The sequence below is a fragment of the Ustilago hordei genome, assembly GCF_900519145.1.
Source record: "Ustilago hordei strain Uho2 genome assembly, contig: UHO2_contig_01, whole genome shotgun sequence".
Taxonomy (NCBI): domain Eukaryota; kingdom Fungi; phylum Basidiomycota; class Ustilaginomycetes; order Ustilaginales; family Ustilaginaceae; genus Ustilago; species Ustilago hordei.
The window spans coordinates 1,764,981-1,783,111 of record NW_024545270.1 but is presented as its reverse complement, the minus strand read 5'-3'; the positions used below and the strand labels follow the sequence as shown (position 1 = coordinate 1,783,111).

General features: G+C 47.9%; 2 protein-coding genes across 2 annotated transcripts; one reads left to right on the top strand and one right to left on the bottom strand.

The window, feature by feature from the left end:
- Window positions 1–6,796: 6,796 nt before the first annotated feature.
- Window positions 6,797–8,944, top strand: UHO2_00475 (uncharacterized protein; the record flags this gene model as incomplete). Its single annotated transcript, XM_041557095.1, has 1 exon — window positions 6,797–8,944. The coding sequence occupies one exon, from the start codon at window positions 6,797–6,799 to the stop codon at window positions 8,942–8,944; it is 2,148 nt and encodes a 715-aa protein (XP_041413029.1).
- A 308-nt stretch (window positions 8,945–9,252) lies between these two features.
- Window positions 9,253–10,839, bottom strand: UHO2_00474 (uncharacterized protein; the record flags this gene model as incomplete). Its single annotated transcript, XM_041557094.1, has 1 exon — window positions 9,253–10,839. One exon carries the CDS (start codon window positions 10,837–10,839, stop codon window positions 9,253–9,255), a length of 1,587 nt encoding a protein of 528 aa, XP_041413028.1.
- Between the last annotated feature and the right edge of the window lie 7,292 nt (window positions 10,840–18,131).

Here is an 18,131-nt window from a genome sequence, read left to right as displayed (position 1 = left end):
CCTCTTCAACTCCTCTCCCTGCAGCCTGTTTGTACACAGATCAACTCAAGCAGCTCCATGGGTATGTTCATGGGGAACTGGACAAAGCCAACTGTCAGTTGGCTGTGCAATTCAATTGACATCAACTCCCCTCCCCTCAGTTCCAGCCTGGCAACAGGGTTTGGCTGTCCACTGATAACATCTGTGTCACAGGGCCAGTGGGTCAGTGCAAGAAGGGTGTGCCAAATTGACTAATGGCACTCATGGTAACTGTCACAGGATCAATGGAGCAACATATGAAGGGTGTGCAGAATCAGTTGGCACCAAGTCATCAGGAATTGATGAAGCCAATCAGGCTAGAAGCACATTTGATTTATGAGATCAACTGAGCACTGGTTACCAGGTTAATTTCACAAGAGTCAATTGGATCAGCATGCCCCAGCAAGTTGGCCAATATGAGCAAGTGCCATGGGATTCAGGAAGGAAGATACAGGCATTAGAAGGAGAAGCACATGGAGATAACCATATGCAGGAGTGGGGGACTGAGCTCAGCATCACACAAACAGTTACCACTTGAGGGGTGCATGCATATAGCCACACAGGCCCAAGCACAGGGGGCAACTGCATGACCAAGTGGTTGATCATGAGGTCCAATGGGTGGCTAAGGGGATTCACAAGATAAGGACGGGAAGGTGGTTGCTGGTGAGGAGAGAAGGGAGCAGTGAACAGATTGGTTAAACAATGAGGAGGAGTTGTGTCAAAGGGGTCGACACACATCATCAGGCAGAAGGGGAGCATGAAGGCGAAAGGGGCAGTGTTGCAAAACTGGTATGCTGCACAGACAGTAGGGGCACAGCACCCACAGGATCAATGCTAGCAGGGGAAACAGTGTCAAACAAGGGACAAGGGCCCCTCAAGGGGGAATGAGATAGGTGTTGCAGGTGACACCAATCAAATGCATAAATACTCCTGTTTCACCATAGCATATGAGTGGATCCTCATCCACTCTACTTACATACTTACTTACTCACTACTTTGTTACATACCATTGCAATAGCAGTGCTCTTGCAATGACCCTTAAACATGTGTGTTGTATCACTGTTAGGCATCAACTGTAGGCAGTGTTCTTCAACACTTGCAGTCCAGTTCTCCACTGTAGGCAGTGTTCTCAACACTTGTGGTCCAGTCCCTTACTGTAGGCAGTGTTCTTCAACACTTGTGGTCCAGTCCCTTGCTGTAGGCAGTGTTGCTCAACACCTGCAGTCCAGTTAGTTATTGTAGGCAGTGACTCACACCTGTGGTCCAGTAACTCCCATCCTCTGTAGGCAATTAGCATATCATGGTCCAGACAACATCCAAGAGCATTATCAACAGTACTATGAACACTCATACTGTAGGAGAGGGTGTATCACTCACTCCCCAATGAACAGCATACATGCTGTGCAACCTCTGAATGGAGTGTTCAAGGCAGTCAGTTGAGACTTACCAGGCAGCAACATCTGGTTATGTTTAGTCGAAACATACCAAGTAGACCTTACTCAATCAATCCCATTTATACCAAATGGGGAACACCCAAAACTAGTCTCTGGTGTGCAACTGCTTACAATCTGTTCCCTCCACCCCACCAAGAAGCTTGACTATCGCCGCCTTGGACCCTTCTCCATCAGCAGCATTGTTTCCTCACATGCCTACCACCTCCAGCTTCCTCCTTCCATGAAAATCCATAAGATGTTTCATGTCAACTGCTTGGAACCTTATGTTGCCAACATAATCCCAAATTGGGTCCAACCACCTCCTCCCCCAGTTGAAATTGAAAATGATATGGAATACAAAGTTGTGCAGGTCCTCAACAGCAAAGTTGATCATCACTTCAACAATCCACTCTTCTACCTTGTCTGCTGGGTAGGATACAGGCCAGACCACAACTCTTGGGAGCCTGCTTTGAATCTCACCCATGCTAGCAACTTGGTTGCTGCATTCCATGCTGACAACCCAACCTGCCCATCTCATCCTCAGTGCTAGACTCCTCCCCTGTCATCATTAATTTTACAGGGGGGGGGATACTGTCACAACTCGGTCATGACCCCTCTCATAATTATCATAGATCTAACATGGATTTGGCATTTCCCTACAAAAAGAGTCTTAGACTCGTCACCTCAAGCCTTGTACTTTTGATCACATAGTTAGCTCCTTCCTTCTCTTTTTCCTTAAGGAAAAGAGATTGTAAATCATTTTCTCAATCTACAGATCATCTATCCTCCTTCCGAAGTCTGGTAGTCTCCTCTGCCTCGCCATCTCGCCCTTGTCCTTGCCAACCGCTGGGCCGGTTCATGATAGTATTGAAGGAGTGGATAAACTATGCCGAAACTCAAACTGGGAACAAGCTCAAGACCCTCTGATCGGACAATGGAATGGAATAGACTTCCACAAAAACTACCAGATGGCAAAACAATGCTGGTTTTTGATGGCAAAAGACAATGACATACACTAGTGAACAGAATGGAAAAGCAGAGAGAACTATCAGGACCATCAAGGATATGATGATGGTGATGATGTGATCTCACAAGTGACCACAGACATTCTGACCATACACAGCCAAAGCAGCAGCTTTTACAAAGAATCTCATACCAAATGTCAAAGGTTGCATTTCATATAATGTATTCTATGACAAAGACCCAAGAAAACCTTTCCACATGCTCTGGACTTTTGGGTGTCTTGCTTGGGTACTGTCACCGGAATGAATAGATGTCTGTTCTCCAAGTCCAGAGCATTGAGGAGTGCAATGCTTATACTTCAGTGTTGTATGAATTGGGTACACCAGCAAAGGGACTAGCTGGTGTAGTGGTTTTGCTGCTCACTATGTTTTGGTTTGGTTACCCAATTCCCAATCCATGACAGGTACATGTGCCTAAAGCAAAAAGAAACAAGCTGGATGATACTGCCATCCCCGCAATCTTTATCAGATATGATGAAGAACACAGAGGTTGGAAGTTCATATCGCCCAAACATAGTCCAGTAGTTTTCTGGTCAAATGCTGTGAGGTTCCTAGAAGATCAATCATGGAAAGAATGATCCAATACAAATTTATCACACAACATAGACCCAACATACTACAATGATCCAACCAACATTGAACACATGGGTTTCACCAAAGAGGACATTCACAACAAGGAATGACAGGAAACAATCAGAGACATCCATTGACCATACAACAAAAATGATATGGCAATTTAAGGAGACTCACTTGCACTTATATCAATGACATTGCCAGCATCAAATAAAGATAACAACAAGCACAGGACAACCCAAGAAAAGCACCCATGGAACCATCCAGCAACAATCACAGAATCACTATGAATCTATTGGACACACCTACCCCCTCCAGAAGAATTATACAGATTCCAAAGCAAGCTTTGCCACCAAGGAAAGATATTGTCAGAGGTCTCGCGCCTGAAACCTGATATCTGTAATAGAAATGCATCTATTACAGATCCTGTCAAGATATGTGATAGAGTGCTGTGTATATTTATTCTTGTCAAGATATGTTGTAGTAAAGCCTCTATTACTTTTCTCACTTGAAGATGTAGTAGTGTGTTTGCTATTGCAGGTTTTGACTGACTGCTGTGGACACTCTGTCCAGAGGTAGCTCAGCATGATCAATAACTATAGGAACTTTGTACTGACACCATGGTCTGGTGTGAGTGTGATTGTTGGTGGCACTGACATGAGTGTCCAGTGTGTCAACTGAGTGCTTGAGGTGATCCCTGGACTGCAGTGGATGACTGTCTTCAGTTCTATGATCATTATCTGGACTGCTGGTTACTATGAACTGCCTTTGGATGTCAGTGAGTGGTGATACAACACATGCACCACAATGGAAGCAATCTATTGTGATTGCAACTTGCTGATGGAATACTAAGTATACTTATGTGAAGTTATAGCTAGTAATATATGGTGTAGAGTGGATGGGGATCCACTCACTTATTATGATGAGGAGCATGGTTATATACCATTCTTGTAGTGTCACCTGTGACACTGCTCCTGTTCTGGGATGCCTCCTCAACCTTGCTCCTCCTCCTCATCCCTCCTATCTACTCCATCCACCTTGCGATGCCACTTGTTGGCACCACTTCCCTTGTCTCCTGTGGATGGATGGTCCTCCCACTGCCTCATCATCAACAGGGGCCAGTCCCACTTCATCTGGGTGGTGACTTGCACCCCTTCATCACCCTCCTGTCATTGGCACCCACCTGCTGGCACCGACTTCATCATTGTGCAAGGCCCCTACTTCATCCAGTGGTGACCTCTCCCTTGTTTGGTATCCTCCTCTCACTGTATCAGTGATAGAGGTGCCTCTTGAACTGATTCTTGTGAGGTCTGTCATACTTAGTGTGGTATTACCATTCCCACTGAGTTCTGTAGTAATGACCTTGTTCCTACTGAACCTGATGAGTTCTGCCATAGAACCATTTCTACTACTGATCTCAGTGAACTCTGCCTTAAGCTCTTGCATAGCCTGATCCTGCGATTTCTGTGCTCTTCTTCATATGACTTCGGATTGTCTTGTTTCCTGCGCATCCTGTCCCATGACAGTTATCAGGATCACCCACTCTTCCAAGTGTAAATGTGAGCGCAAATACCATTGTCACCAGCAACCTCAAGCCAACAATAAAGGAAGCACTTAGTGGGCTGGACCAATCACACTGGCAGGAGGCAATTTGCACTGAAATGGAAGGTCTCAAGAGCATGAGTATCTGGGAGGTGGCTGATATGCCACAAAAAGCACATCTTGTAGACTCTAGGTTAGTGCTCAATGTCAAGACAGATGCAAACAGAATTCCTTATAAGTTCAAGGAATAACTGTGTGCTCACAGCTTCTCACAAAGAGAAGGATTGGATTACATGGAGATCTTTGCTCCAGTGGTCCCTCGAGACACAATTTGGATGGTCCTAGTAATCGCAGCCAGACTCAATCAGGAATTGGACTCCATTGACATAAAACAAGCATATCTCAATGCAAGATTGGAACATGATTTTTATCCCAAGCCACCCAAAGGCACAAACATCCTGCCCAGTAAGGTGTACAAATTGCTTAAGAGCCTCTATGGCCTTAAACAATCCAGGCAAGAATGGCACAAGGAGATGGATTCTCACTTGAGGCACTTGGGATTCTTCCCAATTTGAGGAATACCATGTGTATATCTCAAAGGAGTGGGCTATGAGCAAGTGATTATCATTGTGTATGTTGATGACATGCTGATCATGGCCCCACACAGATCTCAGGTAGATGCAGTCAAACAGGCAATCCTTGACAAATGGAAAATCGAAGACAATGGACCAGTAATGGAGTTTCTCAAGATCAAGATCATGCAAGATCAAACAAGCTGCACCATTGACCTGGACCAGCAAGCATACATAAAGGAAATCATAAATGAATGGATAGGTCCCAACAAGAAGACCTGGGTACCAATGATGACAACCCCTGCCAAGACAAACCAAGATTTTGATAACAGAAACAAACTCAAGCAAAACTACCCAATGCTCATAGGAAAGCTCCTTTGGGTATCAAACACTGTCTGGCCTGACATATGCTATGCAGTCAACACCCTTGCACAACACATGTCCCAACCATCTGAGGAAGCAATGGTGGCAGTGCTATGCAACATCTGATACCTAAACCAGACTCAAGATAGCATATTATGGATTGGTGGAATAAACAGTAATGACAACATCATTGAGGCTTATACTGATGCAAATTGGGCTTCAGACCCCAAAGCAGATCAAAGAAGTACTTCAGGTTTGGAAGTCAAAGTATTTGGCAGTATTATCACCTGGAACTCTCACATCCAGAAGTGTGTTGCTAGCTCAGCAGTCGAAGCCAAATACATTGCAGGATTGGCAGCTACTAGAGAAGCACTATTCCATAAGAACCTCCTCTGCAGGCTTGGCTTTGGAGATCACACACCTGTTGTGCTCACTGACAGCACAGGTTGTGTCCAAGTGGCAAACAACTGCATTCCAAACTCAAGCACATCGACACCAAATACCATCTTAATCAAGACCATGTACAAGAAGGAGATATTACAATCAAATATGTCAGGACTAATGACAACATTGCTGATTTCCTTACAAAGCCTGTCTCCAGAAATCTACTAATGCATACACAAACCTGACTAGGAACTGTTGATATTGGACCAAACACTTGCTCAGTTGGTGAGGGGGGGAGTTAAAGCCCATGTTGTCTCAGTGTAGATGCATGCAGTTGATCAGAGCAAACAGCCTTCACCAAGCCCACATCCAATCACCAACCTCACTCACTCAGACTTAGTGCAATGCCCAGGCTGATTGCTGAGCATCAAAACACCAGCCATCAGATAGCCAGTGTCCTTCATCCATAGTCTCATGATCATGCTTCAGATTTGCTGCCCAAACACCACTCACATATGCAAGGAACATCATGACCTATATAAAGCACACAATTCACCTTGTATTTAGCATGCTACATTATTGCAATCGATACTTGTGATCATCGACATTGACGCATCTTTGATTGATCACGACGACGCTCTTCAACTGCAACCCTTGGAAGGAACTCAAAACACGGCACAACCTGCGACGCGCGACGCGCGACGCGTAAATGGAACCACCCACTTCACACAAGAATTCTACGCATCGCGCTTCCTAACTCTTCATCTTTTTGGGTTCCTTCTCGAAAACCATCATCATTTCCGTCCCTTACAAACCACACACCGCACATCCTGGCTCCCGAAACCCCTCCCTCAGACGTATCAGCGCTTACTGATTCGGGTTGTTTGCGATGGAAGCTACTCTTCGCCGCGAGCTTAGAACATGGCAGCGAGCCTTCAAAGCACAACACGGACGAGATCCAACCAAACGCGACATCTTGACAGATCCCGAAATCGCAGGTATCTACGACACTTGGCAGGCTGTCGGAGGAGACTTAAAAACTGCGAAATCCAAACCTCATCCTAGGGTGGAAAGGGGGGACAGTGTTGCAAGTAGCTCGAAGCAGAGGCTAGATGAAGGGTTGAACACTCCTTCGAAGAAGAAACCTTCGCACAAAGAGGTAGAGACGGAGGTGGGGAGGGGGAACCCGTTTAAAACGCCAACCAAAACTCCGTCTCGGAAGAAGAATCCATGGGTAACGCCGAGTAAGTCCTCAGCAATAGGCGGAGCAGGGGAGAAAGAGGGGGAAGCTAGCCCAGCATGCTCAATGATCGAAGTTGAAATGACTCCAACCAAGCGGTCGCCTCTACTCGATATTCTCTCGAAACGCAACACTGCAAGCAGACCTCCGCAAGGACAGGAATATGTCACAGCATCACCAAGCAAACTTCGCACGACACTTACTGCTGCATCTCGACTCACCCCCACCAAAAAACGCCTTTCGCCGACTAGGATGAAGAGTGATGCAGCACTAAGCGCAGCACTTGTAGCTTATACACCAAGGACAAAAGCTAGAAAGCGGTTGAGAGGTGAAGATGTTCCTCCGACACCGAATAGAAGGAGGGTCAGTGACTCGAATGCGCTAGTCAGAGGTGGAGTGGTGGAGGGAGAAGGTAACAGGACGGCTCCAAGAGCAGTGCAGAAGGGTCTGGGTGCTTTTGGATTTGGGTCGCAGAGAAAGTCGCTCGGTGGGGTGGTTGGAAGAAGTGTTACTGCTCCTGCATCGGTGTTTTCTCGCGCGCGCAGCATTCCTCATCCTCCGATGGCACAGGGCGAAGAGGATGCAATGGTGGAATCGCCAATCAAGTCGATCTCGAAGTTGCGTCGTGCAGCAAGTGCAAAACCTGGTTTCCGACCTCTTTTTGCCTCGCCGTCTGGCAACCATGCCCCGCAAAACGTGCTTGGAATCAGTGACACCACAGCTCTACCTCGCAGTAGCCCGACAGGAGCGGTTGGAGGGGAAGAAGAGGATGCAGATGCAGTGATGGCGGATGATACCAGTGCTCCGATAGGTGGATTGTTTGCTGCTGAAGTGCAAAAGCGAAGGCTGAGACGAGCTAGAGAGACGGGAGAAGAGGAGGCGTTGGAGGGGAAGAAGCATAAGTCTCGAACTGAGTTGGTGCTCCCTTCGAGTAGTGATGGTGAGGAGGAAACGGGTGGGTACAACGATGTTTCTTCTAGTCCGGCGTATCGTAGCGGTGCAGGTGCGACGAGTGTTTCGTCGCCTTTCACTGAGTTGACTGTTCCCAGCAGTGCAGCGAAAATTGGCTGTACAAAGGAGAGGAGTGATGCAAGTAGTCCCCTCCGCCCCAGCACTGGTGCTATTGCGATCAACAGCGAGAAGTCTAATGCAAGTGTGGAAGGTTGGCGAAAAGTCCAAACACTAGAGCTATCCGACGAAGATGAACCACGCAAGTCACACCAAACGTTAAAGCCTAGTGCTGCGGGCAAAAGAATCATCTCAATCACCCCTTATCAACGCTATGGAACTCTCCGCCAGAACCCATCTCTCCCGAGCATCGGCTTCAATTCTGACCCAGAAGAGGAGTTCGGATCGTACTCCCTGCTCCTCTCCACTCAACGTCCGACCGCTGGGAAAGTCGCAGTCGCTTCTGCGTCAGACAGCGAAGAAGATCAGCACGAAGCATCTTCCTCTTTGCTCGCACGTCTCAAACTCTCTCCCGTTCGTCACGCACCCACGACAAACAAGCAGCAAAGAGATCGATTGCTCAACAGCATTTTCGACCCTGCCTCTGCCCGAAAGAAGGCTGGTAAAGTGTTGAACCCAGAAGCTAGATTTGGTGATCTTCAACCTTCATCATCCTTTGGCCCTACAGACGAGTTGGACGATGAAGCACAAGGGGAAGGCAGAAAGGCTAGCAAGGGGTTGACACGCTGCACAGGAGCAGGCAGCGACGACGACGACGATTGGCAAAACGAAGTCGACGAGGACTTTACTTTCTTCGATTCCGAGATTGAGCTTCGTGACATCGCATGATCACATTTCATCGCAGCAGCAATGTCATTCCCATTTGCCGTTCACAGCATTTCATTGACAGTCATGTGTGTGCGTGTATGATGTGTGAACAGTGACATTGCGATAAGAAAGGACCAGGGTATGGATGCATGAAAGATGGTACAGGATGAATGAGAAGAACCAAAGCTACAAAGTGAAGACACGGGCAAGAATCGAGAGAGCGGAAGAGAGCTGAGAGAATAACAGTGAGAGAATGAGATGGGATGACAGAATGCGATGACGAGAGACCATGTATGCGAGACGGGACGGGGACTGAGAGTAAAGATTGTTCAACGCGACCAGTGAACCACGATGTTGTGATCAGCTAGATCGCTCGGCGCTACACTGGGGTAGCTGCTGGTGCAATGCGTATCGGCAAGTCTATGGTGGTGGTGGTGGTGGTGGTGCTGGAAGTCCGTTAGTGTGGACGTCGACGAAGTCGCCGGCCCTGAGCGGAAGTAGGTGGCCGGGGAGGTGGTCCAGCGGATGCGGTCAGCGCTCGTGCTTGCATGGCTGGAAGTGTCTACCTTGTGGTGGTCAAACCAAGCACCTGCAAGAGCATGAGAGGGTCGGGCCAGCAGATCTGCTCCTGATGCGATCGGAAGTTGCAGGGACAGCTCAGCTATTGAAGGAAGAGCGCCCAAGTCGGAAGGCAGAAGCATAGGGCTGGGACCGTCTCCATCGCCTTTCGACGAAGCACTCGAGATGGGCGATGTTGGACGCGAGGGCTCGGGAGAGAGCTGATCACGGAAGGTTGTGTAGTCGACACAGACCGAATGTACAGGCGAAGTGACAGGTGAAAGCGGCCTCGATCGTGAGGCATCACGGTCGGGACTGAGCAATGCTGGCTGAATAACGGCTTCGACAGCCTGAGCAAAGTCTTGCGCTGCTTGATCTGCACCGTCAACTTCTCCTGCTTCGTCGTCGTCATCTTCTTCCGCATCGCTGTCGTCATCATCGATGAGGGCAGGGAGTTCTTCCGACGATCCTCCAACGTAGCTTGAGATGGCAGGGTAAGGGCACACATTGGGATATCCTGTGCAGCAGGTGGCAGCCGAGGCGGGTCGAGATACCTCATCTGTGAAGCCTGAGTCACCACAGACAGGAGCGGCCGAGAAGGCGCTCGAGCACGAATCAACAAGAGTTTGAGGCACCTTGTTGACTGTCGCCTCATCTCGAGCTTCTGTGATGGCAGCAGGCGCAGCTAGCGGCGTGGTGTCATTGGTGCGCAGAGATTCGCCGGGGAGGTTGGCTTCCAGCTGGACGAAGTCTTCCTCATCGTTCGCCTCTGTCGATTTAAGGGCAGTGTGCGAAGTTACAGCGCTTGTGTGTGCAACAGGCTCGAGCATAGAGCTTGCTGGACTCGAGTATTCGGAACCGCTGAGCTCCGAGAGCAAGTCCTCAAAGAACTGAGCCTCGTCGTCGACATCGTCATGTGGGTTGCTCTTGTCCAGGGTTAGTGTGGTTGCCGGGGGGCTAGATAGAAAAGCCTCCTCTGCGATCTGGCGACGCTCCCGTTCCAGGCTCGAAAGCATAGCATTGCGGACCAGGACGTTCCTGCGCAAACCCTCGCCTGCCGAGTCATCGAGGCGTGAACGGCGACCGAAGGGGGTGTTTGAGCCCATAATGGAGCACTGGACAAAGTCAGGCACAATCTCGTCCACGTACTCGTCGGTCATGGTGGAGTCTCGAGGGTCAGGGCCATTAAACACCGCTTTGAGACTACCTGGGCTGCCCAAAGCGGGTAGCAGATTGCTGCTGTGCCGGCTCATGTTGCTTGTGTTACCAACAGCTAAGGGCTGTATTGACGGAGACGTAGGAGTGGCAACAGTGCCGTCGGGGGTGGTGGAGTGGAAGAAGCGTGGTAGCGACACCATAATGAGAGCGATGTTGGTGCTGCCGCTTTGGCTAAACAGATGTGTGGCTGAGGCGTTCGGCGATAAAATCAAGGTACCGAAAGTGTGAATGGGAACGATATGCAGGTCAATGTGACCGTGTGTAATGCAGCTGGACGTGCAGCAGAGCAAAGTTAGAGTGATCGTAGGATAGTTTGAATAGGATCAGGCGAGGCCTGCAGGTGGGCGGCGATTAAACTCGCGAGAGGCGAAAAAGGTGACCGACATCCATGGTGGGACGTGGATCGTGTCGAGACGAAGTCCAGCAGTTGCGCTGAAACAACAAGGAAGTTCGGTGGTATAGAAGTTACAGCTGCAAGGAAATGCAGATAAAGGTAAAGGACGAGCCGCGAATGTCACAGCAGGATAGCAGAGTGCGCTTAGTGAGTGATTCAAGCAAGCATGTTGGGTGGCGCAGTCGAGATTAATATGGATGAATGGAATGTTCTGCTGATCTCGTAGCTGGTTGAGATGATGTAGTCGAGTTTGTAGTGGTTCAAAGAAAAGATTGGGATAGGGTCGATGTGGTGGTGAAGATGATGTTGTAGGAGAGAGCAAAGATGGGCAGGGGAAAAGGACAAGGACAAGGAGGGAGGGAAGTCGTTGTTTTAAGGGTCCAGCTGATAAGTGGCCAGTCTGACTGCACACACACAAAGCCGTTTTTGGCTTTGCTCGGCTGCGGCTGCGGAGCGGAGGACGGAAAGAGAGTTGCGATCGACGCAGGTGCCTGACGCGCAAAGGGCGGATCGACTCATTCACTCATGACTCTGTGTGAGACTACTGTCGTGATAGGTCACTAGTGTGGGCGTGCTTCGAGCTCATCTTTCATGTCAATGATTGCTCATTTGGAGCCGAGAGGAGACATGAGCACGATTGGCAACGGCTCAGCTGAAAACCACAAAAAGTTATGACTCCGCCCCGTCTCTCTCCGGTTGCTAATGATGAAGCTTCGGCTACAGCGTCAGTCTGCTGTATATCACAATCATTGAATGAGCGAAAGCAAATGCTCCGTCCTTTGCTTTGCTTTGCATCGCTACCACACGATGCGATTTCTTAACGGGAATACAAACGCACGCCTTTCATCCTCAGCCTTTCGAAGACTCGGGGCTTGAGCGGTGCTCGGCGCTCGCAATACTGAGAGCGACAGCGATGCCTTGACCTCCTTGCTCTGAATCAAGTCAACGTGGCCGCGCCATCTCAATCTATGATAACGCCTCTCCCCTTGACCCCCTGCTCGGCATTTTTTGGACTTCAAATGACCGGCAAGAAACGGAAAAAGAAAAAGAAAAAAAAGAAGAGAAAAAAAAACAAAAACAAAAACAAAAAAAAAAAAAAAAAAAAAAAAAAAAAAAAAGAAGTAAAATATCAGATGCAGGGCAATCGGCCCGTCAAAAAAAGACATCAAACAAAAATAAAAAAATAAAAGTGATGATGCGCGGGATGGCCGATAGAAAAGAAAAACAAGGGACCGGGCTGAGCTTATCCTATCTCATCCAGCGCTGCTCAGCTAGGCTAAACGAGTCAGTGAGTCAGATGGTCAGGCCATCGTGATCGCGTCGGGCCAATGTCCCCATGATGACCGATCTAAATCCTATGCCGTGCTCTTCCTTTCTGATTTGGTCTTGTGACGAGGTCGACGTGATCATACGATGAAGCCTGCTGTGGTGGGCTGAACTAGGCTATCGCCATGCTCTAGTGAAGAGTGTCAGCGCCGTGTCAGCCAGAGGAGGGAGTGATGCGAGAGTCGGTCAACATGACGGAGCGAATCTGTAAGTCACCCTCACACAGGGCTGAGTCGCAGCGCGTGAGTTGTGGCGATCAAGTGGGATGAGCAGCGTTCGTGTGTGGCTTGTTCAGGAGACCACTTGTCAGGGCTGAGCGAACCTCATCTACTGTAAATCCTTGATTTTGGCTGCTTGCCGAGAGGGAGTAAAGGTGAGGTGCGTTGCTGTGCAATCACATCATGCAGCCGACATTGAGTTCCTCAGCCCTATAGCCTTGTTCCTTTCGCAGCACGCTTGCTTGCGCTGTTTGATGGTGAGATTGGCTCGAGATCGGTTTCTGCTCCGACTCATCTCAAAGCTACACAACACACACACGCGCGCTCGATTCAGAGGGTAAACTTGACGTCGATTGCATCTTTTGATGTGGTCTGACAGCTCACAAGGGGGTTTCAGTATTTTTTTTTGCCCTTGAAAACTAGAGTAAGAGGTTTCAGTTTTTTTTTTTTTTTTTTTTTTTTTCGGAAACTCAAGTTTTTTTTTTTTAGTTTTCACTTGTGTTGAATATTCATTACTTACATAAGCTCTACCATTTTGGAAAATACTCTAGTTTCTGAAAACACTGCTTCAGCAGTACTCATGCAGCAGAGTTTTCAAAATTGGACCTGAGTTTTCACTCACATGATGTGGCACATGATGTTGCATGTGATCTACTTGTGCAAATACCTCCACATTTCATGCACAGCTTTCTTCACATGAACCCTTTCTTCTGTGCAAAACCCTTTCACTTGACTCCTCTCCTTGTCCCTTTCCACACAGAGTAGAAGTCTCTTTTCATTTAGCCACCACCTCACAACCTCTCTTTCCAGCCTCAACTTAATCATGTTCACCAATTATTGCATGTCCACCAATCATTGCCACAACACCAGCTATGTTGATCTGTATCTCTTGGAGATGGACCTTACCATTAGAGAAGGTTTAGCAAAACTGTCTCAGACACCCAAGCCACCTAACCCATCTACCACCTCAGATTGTGCAAGACCAGATGCTAGTGCAAGCAGAACTCAAAACTGTCATGGGCCTGGATGCGCAAGAAGTAATAAGATCTGTCAACTCATATGAAGGGAGTGCAGGAATCAAGGAATCGGGCAGATCATGGGATTTTCAGCAGAATTCATTGAGATCTGTAGTAGAAATGGTTCTATGACAGATCCCATCAAGATCTGCATGAACAAGGATGATATCACAAATCCTGCCAAGATCAGTAGTAGGAGAGGTCATATAGCAGATTCCACAGAGATCAGTGACAAGGATGTTCATACAATGAATTCACATGCAAGGAGGACCAAGCTCTGCCAAGACAGGGACCAAGCTCAGAAACATGCAGCTGGTTACCACTCAGGGGTTCACAAGATAAGAGTCAGGAGAACAGTTGCTGGTTAGGAGGAAGGAGAGCTGTGTCATGGACACTGGCATACAGGTCATGAGGAGGAAGAGCTGTGTCAAAGAGGTCAACATACAGCTCAGGTAAGGATGGAGGGGATGTTACAGGGACTCCTGCACAGTACTTGATGAAGAAGATACCCTCTGGAGAGAGGGCCTGAGCAGTGTCATCAGTGACACTGCAAAGAGGTATATAATCATACTTTCTCATCATAGGTGAACAAGTGAATCCTCATCCACTCTACACCATATCAACTAGTTAATACTTCAAGCATAAGTACATATTGGTTTTAGTCAGCATAGTTGCAATCAAGTAGATTGCCTCTCATTGTAGTATGTGTGTTGTATCACTGCTCACTGATGTCTGAAGGTGGTTCATAGCAACCAGCAGTCTGGATTTAAGATAGAACTGAAGGCAGTAGTCCACTGTGGTCCAGGGATCACCTCAGGCAATAAGTCAACACACTGGACACTCATGTCGACACCACCAAGCATTCATACTCACACCAGACCTTGGTGTCAGTACAGCTCATATCGTTATTGATTGTGCTGAGCTACCTCTGGATGGAGTGTCCACAGTGGTCAGTTGAAATCTGCAATAGCACAACCCCAATCACAGATTTGAGCAAGTAAAGCCATAAGGACATCACTACAGCATAACTCAATGAGAATCATAATACTACATATACAATCACATATCTCGACAGGATCTGTGATAGAAGCGGTCTTACTACAGATCTCAGGTTTCAGGCATGCGACCTCTGACAAAAACCAGGACATGGACAGCAGGAAATACTTTGTTTGGTCCAATGATAAAGGCTTGCAACTTGTCACCATCCTTTTTGACAGCAACTACTATCAGAAGTCACTACTCAAAGGTTGCTTGACAAAAGAGCAAGAGAAAGGGTTGAAGACAAGCAAGGAGACCCTCTACAAGCAGATCTATGATGAGATCTTTCCCAACAGCAACATCACATATGGTGGTAGTCATGTCAAGACCAGGCTGCACTGGCTTTAGAGTCAATACATTGCCATAAAGAATACTTTCTCACAGACTGGCTCTGGTCTTCTCCTTCACAATCTCAGCCCTAATCATTTGGTATGTAGTTCTTTGTGCTCAATGTTGCTCTCTGATGGATGACTAACCTCTGCAATTGCCTTTGTATCTTCTTGTACAGATTAGGACTTTGCATCTCACTTGGCTGCAGTTGCCAAGTATCCCTGGTTCAAGGTGTTTCACAAGATGATGTTGAAGCACCCATCTGCTGGCCCTGTCACCCTTGTGACTAGCAGTGCCTATGATCCTCTTCAAGCCTCACTGTCCAGCAATGGTGATACAGGCAATGCCATGGAAGAAGACAACAATCTTTTCCCATCTTGTCACTCAATTCCTGGCCTTGAAGCCCTTGCTGAAGGCATCCTGATGATCCCATTGGGCCAAGAGTCCTCTCTTCATCTAGTGCCTTCCCTTCCCCATCCACTTCATCCAATCCCTTTGGTTTGCCAGGTGCCACTCCACACAATCATTCAGCTAGCACTGCCTTTGGTGTTGATCAAGAACCTGAAAGCACTGGCATCAGCTCCCCTACCAAGAAAACCTCTGCTTCCAAGAAATGAGAAGACATTGCTGATCTTGTGTGAGCTTGCACAGCTGAATCTCTTCAGGCACACATCAAGGTAGAGGGGGAAAGGACAAAACAAGAGGAGATGCAATTGCAGAGTCAGCAAGAGTAGGGTGAGAGGATGGAGAGAATGCAAGTGGATGAGTGCCACTTCTTCCTTGGGATGTTTCAGATGGCATGCAGTGCTAGAACTGGCCCACAGTCCAACTCCAATGTCAATACCATGCTTTCCAACATGCCTGGCTCTAGCTCCAACAATTCAGCAAGCTGTTGCCAGCACAACACCAGTGATGATGAGGTCCAGCACATCAGCAGCAATGATGAGGTCAGTGATTCTGTGTTCTAGGCTCTATCTGTTCCAATCTCATGTAACTGAATTGTAATCCAATTGTTCAAGTCTAATGTTGTCTCTTTGCTTTGTGTCTAGACTATAGTGATTGTGCAAACTGTCTCATGCTGCACAGAAGGCTGCACAGCCCAAAATCCAAGAAATTAAGATGATGAGGAGACACCCAGTCTGTGTTTGAGCTTTCTTCATCATCATGTCTGCTTTCACCATCTCCTCACCTCAACTCAACCTATCTCCTTGTTCTTGCTTTATTCAACATGGTTTGCACTTCTGACAAGCAGGAGCTTCTGGAGGACATCAAGATGGTGATTCTCACAACTTTGCTTAATGAGACTGAGCTCAAACTTGAGCTCACTTCTACTGCAGACACCTGGTGTCATGGGCCTGGATGCTCAAGAAGCAGGAGGGTCACTGGTTCATATGGAAGGAGCATAGGTATCGAAGATCTAGTCGATACCAGTAGAGAGCATGGTCGTAGTGCAGTCTCCATGGAGACCATGGACTCCTATGGACTCACATGCAAAGGAGGGCCAAGCACAGCCATGAGGAGGACCAGGCTCAAGGAGCAGGCACAGCCACGAAGAGGACCAAGCTCAAGGAGCATGCAGATGGTTAGCACTCAGGGGCTCGAGAGACAAGAGCCAAAGGAACTGTCACTGATCAAAGGAGAAGGAGCAGTGTCAAAGGAGTCGACACCATTCAGGAGGCACAGGGGTGCCAAACAAGCAGCAGGATAGCAAGGAGGAGGAGCAGTGTCGAAGGAGTTGACACAGCTCAAGAGGCACAGGGGTGCCAAGCAGGAGAGGCCCCTGAACAGTACTCGATGAAGAAGGTACTCTCTGGAGAGAGAGCAGGAGCAGCATCGCTGGCAATGCTGTGAAGAGGTATATAACCATGCTTTCTCATCATCATAGGTTGAGTGGATCCTCATCCACTCTACTCGCCATATAACTAGTTATCACTTCAGCATAAGTATACATTAGTTTCAGTCAGCATAAGCAGCAATCTATCAAGGTTGCTCCTCATTGTAGTGTGTGTGTTGTATCACCACTACCTGACATCCGAAGGCGCCCATAGCAGGTTAGTGGTCCAGATATAGATAGAACCGAAGGCAGTAGTCCACTGCGGTCCGGGGGTCACTTCAAGCATCAAGTCAACACACTGGACACTCATGTTGACGCCACCAACCTTATCACCAACATCATCAACCTCATCATCAACAACACTAACACCAGACCTTGGTGTCATCATAACCGAAGCATTGATATTGATCGTGCCGAGCTACCCCTGAACGGAGTGTCCACAGAGGTCAGCCGAAACCTACAATAGTACATACAACGAACGCCACCTGCTGTCACTGTGCAACTTGATAGTCACCGATATCGAGACAATAGCTGTCACACAGTTTGATAGTCACTGAGTATCTCGACAGACCGACCTGGGTTTCAGGCGCGAGTCCCCTGACACCTGGCATCCAAATGATGACCTTGGCAACTCAGATGATGATGATTTTGACCATGCTGTCTCATGAGCTTTAATCACAACCCATTCCATCATCAACCAGGAACAATACTCCCTCCCACACATCTATATTCCTCAATGCAACCAGACACTACTTGACATGCTCAACCACTATTCCACAACCAGCTGCAAGAGGTTTCAAGGTCTGGTGCACATGACACCCAAAGCATTTGAAGCACTGGTTCTGCAACTCAGCACCACAGTTGCTTTTCAACAAATCACCAACTCTTGCAAGGTCAGGCAACAGGTCACAGTTGGTCTGTATCATGTCAGCAGTTGTGCACCTGAAACCCAAAACCTGTAGTAAAAAGACAACTACTACCAATCCTAGCAAGATCTGTGGTAAAGCCAAATCCATGTTAGATCTATGATAATTATGAGAGGGGTCATGACCGAGTTGTGACAGTATCCCCCCCCCTGTAAAATTAATGATGACAGGGGAGGAGTCTAGCACTGAGGATGAGATGGGCAGGTTGGGTTGTCAGCATGGAATGCAGCAACCAAGTTGCTAGCATGGGTGAGATTCAAAGCAGGCTCCCAAGAGTTGTGGTCTGGCCTGTATCCTACCCAGCAGACAAGGTAGAAGAGTGGATTGTTGAAGTGATGATCAACTTTGCT